The 6668-nt window shown below is 39.5% G+C and overlaps 1 protein-coding gene across 1 annotated transcript in view; it reads left to right on the forward strand.

Moving 5' to 3' along the window:
* srms (src-related kinase lacking C-terminal regulatory tyrosine and N-terminal myristylation sites) overlaps positions 1-4121 on the forward strand; it is a 42785-nt gene extending 38664 nt beyond the window's left edge. Inside the window, exon 8 of the mRNA XM_049582176.1 lies at positions 897-4121. Within this exon, the coding sequence (XP_049438133.1) occupies positions 897-1096 (200 nt within the window). The 3' untranslated portion in view covers positions 1097-4121. The remainder of the gene's footprint in view (positions 1-896) is intronic.
* The last annotated feature ends 2547 nt before the right edge of the window (positions 4122-6668 follow it).

A 6668-nucleotide genomic window follows, 5' to 3' on the forward strand; every position in this document is an offset into this window, starting at 1 on the left:
AATTTTAGTATCATGACAACCCTACTTTGTAATGTCACAATGGAGGGACAACTACGCAGGTTGATTTTAGCGCTGCTCATCGTGGACTATATTGCTGTCATTGTTCATTTTAGTCAAAGCATACAGTTTGAAAACGAGGCGCGGCTCCAACTAGAAAACAATGTTTTGATGCATTGGATGTGCTGAATGTGCATATTAAGGCAGTACAGGAGGAGGTGCACATTAATAATCCTCCAGGACTGTAACATGCTCATGTTTAACCCAAACAATGTGTCATGTGACTGCAGTTGCTTCACATCCAGGTCGGAACACCTTCTCACCACAAACCAACCGCACCAGAGTTCCTTTGGAACCGGACTGAGACCACCTCTTCAAGAAGGTCTCAGTCCGGTTGTTTTGGTGCACACCTGAGTGTGATTGCTGTGTTCACACCTGCCCAAATGAACCGCACTGAGGGGGCAAACGAATCTGAGTTTGATTGAACCGAACCAAACAGGGCAGGTGTGAAAGCACCCTGAGAATCAAAGGGCTTGGAACTGAGAGCCACAGACAGGAAGTTAGAAAGTATTGAGCGGACTAACACATTGTTGGTTTCAGTCTTTTTATGGGATTTGTTGACAAGATAAAAAAAAAAAGAGAGAGAAACACCCACCTTATCATTTAAGGACTTTTTGTAATCCATGACTGAACATGTGCTTTGAAGATAAATGATCTTGAGTCAATATGCAGGAGTCGTGTTGACTTTACCTTTTAGAGTTGAAGTCTTACAGCAGTGATGTTATCATGCTTGTGGTTGCTGGTTTTCTGCACCGTGGAATACCCGTGCCTGTAAAGGAAAGGATTGAGAATTTACTGAACTCCTCAAACGTTCATGCTTTTATATCCCTCCCTTTTAGGAAAAAGCAACAAGGAAGTGTTGGATCTGCTGTCGTCAGGGTTTCGGCTGCCCTGTCCAACCCGCTGTCCTCAGAATATTTACCGCATCATGATGGACTGCTGGGCCGCTGAGCCCTCTAAGAGACCCTCATTCCACGCCCTACATAGCCAGTTGGATTCAATATATGCCAGGATATATTTCAAGACTATAGAGGTATAGAAAGAGGAAGACGAGGACAGTGAGAGCATCTGCAACTAGCAGCAGGATGGACTGCAACTATGAAAAAGGAAGGAAAGGGGGGGATGAGAAACAGCAAGCAGTATTCTCCTCAACTGTGCACAGCAGGGTATATGCACTTTAAAAACACCAAGGTGTGAAAGGACAGAGGGAGGAGAGCATCAGAAGTGGACAAACAGGAGTAATAGTTCAAGATGGAGAAGATGCTCGCCAAATCAAAGAGGAACAATGAGGAATCCTTCATTTCTGAGTCTAAAACAAAACAAGATGGACAAATGAGAGCCTGAACATAACCTGAGAGAGGTGTGTAAATACACTCCTATCTAAAGAAACTGAACACTGAAACCCTTGGCACATTCACAGAACCAACTGTTTTTAATTTTATACCCTTTTGTGTTTTATAAATAATATTTTATTACTTCTGTATGTGCCATGTCTGTGGATGCACACTTTGAAATGTTATGAAATCACCGGTCAGGACTCAAGTTAATCACCTGTCTTCTGACTGCAGAGCCTGTGCTACAATCGAGGTTATGTGCAATAATTAAGAGCTTGCTGGGTTTTAGCCATGCTAGCAGCCCCTGTGCTGGAGAGGTGACGGTCCAACACTTTGGTCAATATACAGTGAAATATCTCGACACAGATTGAACTGATTGCCATGATATTTGGTGCAGATCATCAGGTTCCCCAAAGGATGAATCTTCACAACTTCAGTGATCTCATGAGTTTTTAATCATGCGCCACCATCAAGTCAAAATTTCCTCATCCAACATTTTAGTTTTTTGGGTACAGTATCTTTTTATAAACGATCTCCCCTCAGCTTCAGCTGTGCTTTAAAATGAAAGGACAGGACAGACCAAAGGTATCACTTAATTTACAGTGACCAAGAACTCTTTCATTGTGCATATGGCATGCGTGGAGTATAACAGATTTTGGGATATACTTTCTTTGCTCTCTTCAGCCCCATTTGCACAAGACTAGTATTACATGGGGACCTCATGTGATTTGATGTCTGTGTTTCATGTGGCTCATTCACATAAGATAAGCAAAGAATGTACTTGATGTATGTATTTGATATATGATGCTTGATGCGCCCAGTCATTAGTAACTTCACTCTAAACTGTACACAACCACTCGTCACATGTTTCATGACTTTGCCGTTCTAAAGGATTTGAACTTGATTTTTCTGCAAACGGGTCTCCATGTTGCGCAATGGGATTCAAAATGCCGCTAAAACTTTTATTTTTAACTGCCAGCGAAGCCTCCATATTCCTCAGCCGTGAAAAAGGCAGGTGGAGGCACCGTAAAAACCTAAAAACACAAAACCTAAACACAACCCCAAATCACAGAGATGGACTAATATTATCACACGACCTCTGTGTCTGTCATTTGCGGTGGAGTTTTTACTGAACAAATTATGTACATGGCAGATTTGCACAGGATTAAGATCACAGATGACCTCCGCCATAATTACAAATTACCAGAGGTCCGCAGATAAAAGTAGTCCTGGGCGAATAGGGCTTTCCAAAAAGTTACAGTAGATAATAAAACTGATACTACACTCGTGTTTCTACATGAACTAAGATCCAATTATTTTATCCCTTTCAAGTGTATTTGCCAAAAAAGTTGAACTTTTGGCTTAAATGCCGATAAGAATGCAAAAATAGATGCATGTTACCATGCTAACAGTGGCATGTTAGCTTGTGAATTAAAGATATACTATGCAGGATTTTCCTATAAAATAATATATAGACCCATACATACAGAAGTAAGCCCTCTCAATCTTTACTTTTGACCCATTAAAAGTGTGTGGCGATGTATTATCATTTTATCTGCAGAGACTCTGCCCTCTGCCTGGATTTTCTTATCTTCTGTGTACAGGACGTTTAAGAGTGCGAGGCTCGGGCCTCATATAAAGGTCACAACCAGGTGCTAGACTGCAAGTAGCACGCAGCAAAGAGACACAGCACCAAAAAAAATGCAAATATAATGAGGCTGAATGCCAAACGAGTGAATCTGGGGTTCACATTTGCTTTCCAGTTTGCTGGTGAATGTGGTTACAAACAGTAACTGACAATCCTGCATAGCATACCTCTAACATACATGCTAAACTCCAGCAGTTTAGTGACCTATCAACCTGGCAACCATTAGCACTTAGCATGTTTAGCATGTCATGACTTAGGTCAAAGCACAGCTGAGTCTGATGTCCTGAAATGGCCACTGTTCAGAGGATAATCTGTCCTTTCCTCTGGGACAAAGTAGGCATTTTACACCCTGTTAGATGTAAAGATAGAAGTCAAACTTTTCTCTGTTTTTCATCATCCAACAGTTTTGTTTTTGGCCACATGGGGCCTCTAGTGTGGCTACACTGTTTTAGTCTTGTTATTAACCACAAGCATTAAGTATTTTATTCCACCTTCCTTCTGTTGCAGGAATTTGTGAATGATTTGGCAACATGTTACATATGTACATTTCTTGAGAATAGTGTGGGAATTGTTTTTATCCTCCTGTGATACATTTTTGGGGGCTGACCCAGTGCTTGAAAAGCCAGTGGGCCATAGAGCCATGTGTACAGGCTTTAAGTTATTAACCTCTTTTAGAGGCTCACAGTAATGGCCAGTTACAACTAGAGTGCCTATGTTTACACCACAGACTGTCCACACACTAAACTGCAACCTATGGACAGTTAAGAACTACAAAATGAAGAACCTATGGTAAAAAGACCTGCACAGTGAATCAGCCATATTCAGAAGGCTCTTTCGGGAGGTGGATTGTTGGATTTCTGCACCACAAAATTGTACAACAATGTTGCAATGCAATGCAATTTGAGAACAATGCAACTTTTGTCTTTTATGCATGACAATAAACAGCAGACGGAGCCAAGTTCAGGAAACTTTAGCCATAACCACCAAATCACAAGATTGAGTCGTATGTTTTAGGCTGAGTGCCATCAGGTACCAAACACCAGTAGTGCACAGAATAAAATATTTTAAGTATTGTTTTGAAATGTGTCTGTGTGCTTTTTAATCATAAAACCTGCTGTCTTTGTTGTGTGCAAGTGTAAGGAAACAATGTGGGATGAAACTCAAACTTGATGTAGAGTTTTTCCTGAATACCTCACACTAACACATTTGAACAGGTGCTTGTGGGGAACTAAACCCCTCAAAGGTGGCGATGACAGTGCTGTTGTCAATCCACTGAATGACAAAGGATATATTTTAAGTGCACCTTTGAGGCAAAAGCCTTAATTCTGCATTTACAGGAAGCACTACTGTTACCAAATACTGACTTGTGCTACCCTGCAGCAGAAGAGATCATATCAGACCTGATCTGTCCTTTAGAGGATTGAAGCTTGTCTCACTATTTACACTATATTTTGTAAGCATTACGTTGTATTGGCAATAATTTCACAGTCATGGAAAACAGGAGAAACCTACGTGAAGCTCCTCTACTGAGACTATCCTCCAACAATGACAAGAAGAGTACAAACAGTTGACCCTGCTGAAGTATTCGTTTACGAAGCCTCGAGTACATTATGCAAAAACTGCAGCTTGTACGTAAAAATCACATAGTCTGACACAAACTTCTTCGCCAAAGCTCTACTTGCACAAAATTTCTTTGAATCTCATGGCCACTGATGAAGGTTGTTTGCAGAGAATATTTCCAGTAGGTGGACTTTGTGCTAAGGTCAAAAATCATACGGCCTAAGTGGTAACCTTTTATCCTGCCAGGTTAAAAATCTGTGTAACAGATGCCGTAAAAACTGTTTAATTTTGCTCAAATGTAGAGTAAATTTTTGGCTGGGTGATATAGAGAAAATCAAATACCACTATGTTTTTGACCAAATACCTCAATATGGATATTGCGACAATATTGTAGAGTTGACTACTCACAAAATATTTACACTATGCAATATTCATTCATTCATTTTCTGCAACTGCTTATCCTGTTAGGGGTCACGGGGGAGCTGACACTGGGTGAGAGGCAGGGTTCACCCTGGACAGGTCACCAGACTATCACAGGGCTGACACATAGAGACAGACAACCATTCACACTCACATTCACACCTACGGACAATTTAGAGTCACCAATTAACCTGCATGTCTTTGGACTGTGGGAGGAAGCTGGAGCACCTGGAGGAAACCCACGCTGACACAGGGAGAACATTCATACTCCACACAGAAGGGCTCCCCCACCCTGGGGTTCGAACTAGGAACCCTCTTGCTGTGAGGCGACAGTGCTAACCACTGCACCACTGTGCAATATTTGATAAATAATCATCAGTAATGTGGATATAATGACTCTCGGGTAAAGGCAAATAACAGAACAGAGTTAGAAAGTTTAGAAACTTAGATCATTTTACTGAACTGCAGTCTCTAAAACACATCTATTCTTATATCAAAGTATCAATATGATATCATATTGCCCTGCCCTATAATGTATAATAAATTAGGCATGCTTGGTATTCTGAGAATGTCTTTGTGGGGTTTTTTTGGTCCCTCCCAGGTTTCATTTCTTTCATGCAGCCAACCGAGACGAATTAAGAGTCAAGAGTTTAAATAAACATCTTCAGACATACTCCGAATTAATTCACCCTGAATTCAGAACAGTATTATACTGTAAGTGATCTATGAAGCATTAAAAAAGAGATTAGTTACAACTTTCACACCCCTGATGAGGACTGGCTTATTACAAAGTGGTAACCAGTGATTCAAAACATTATCTATCCACCCACCCATCCCGGTGGTGGAAGAAGTACTCACAATTTTTACTGAATAAAAGTAGCAGTACCACAGTGTAGAAATACTGTTACAAGTTAAAGTCCTGTATTCAAAATTTTAAAAAGTATTATCATCAAAATAAGGTGCCACAAATAAAATAACTTATTGTGCAAAATGCCCCATTTTAGAATAATATATATTTTACCACTGAATTATAATTATTGATGCATTAATATTTTCATCACATCAATGCTGCAGCTGGTAAAATTGGAGCTAATTTACTTTATATACTGAAGAGGAGCCTGTGAGTCGATTTATTAATAATGTTTAATTTTAACCTATAACATCACATCACTTCATTTATATTTTGTATGATCATCTAAATCCACAAAGTAACTAGAGTTAAAGGTTTTAAATAACTTACTTCACTTAACATACCTAAAAACGTCAGATGAAGGTCATGTGACACATTTATTTTGTGTAAACTTTTAAGTTACTGAAATAGAAAGTTTTGTGTGCAAATAATATCTGAGTAGAGTGAGCACATTGAAATTTAGTTGAATAATGAAACATTTTACTTTAATTTGACTTTAAAATTACAATGTATAGTTGTTGTTTGTACATAAACATACTAAGTTTTGACAGTTTTGAAAATAATTAAATTTAAAAATAGTTCTGTTGAACTGACAAACTTCCAGTCCGACGAGGGTCATGCAACATTTATTGTGTCTGGTGTAATCATGTTTTGTGTGCAAACTGGTTCCAATGAATTTTAAAGTTGAGTGGAGGAACTGGGATTCACTGTAACCGGAAATAACACCTCACTTCATTTA

This window comes from Epinephelus fuscoguttatus, linkage group LG7 (assembly GCF_011397635.1).
Source record: "Epinephelus fuscoguttatus linkage group LG7, E.fuscoguttatus.final_Chr_v1".
Lineage (NCBI taxonomy): Eukaryota > Metazoa > Chordata > Actinopteri > Perciformes > Serranidae > Epinephelus > Epinephelus fuscoguttatus.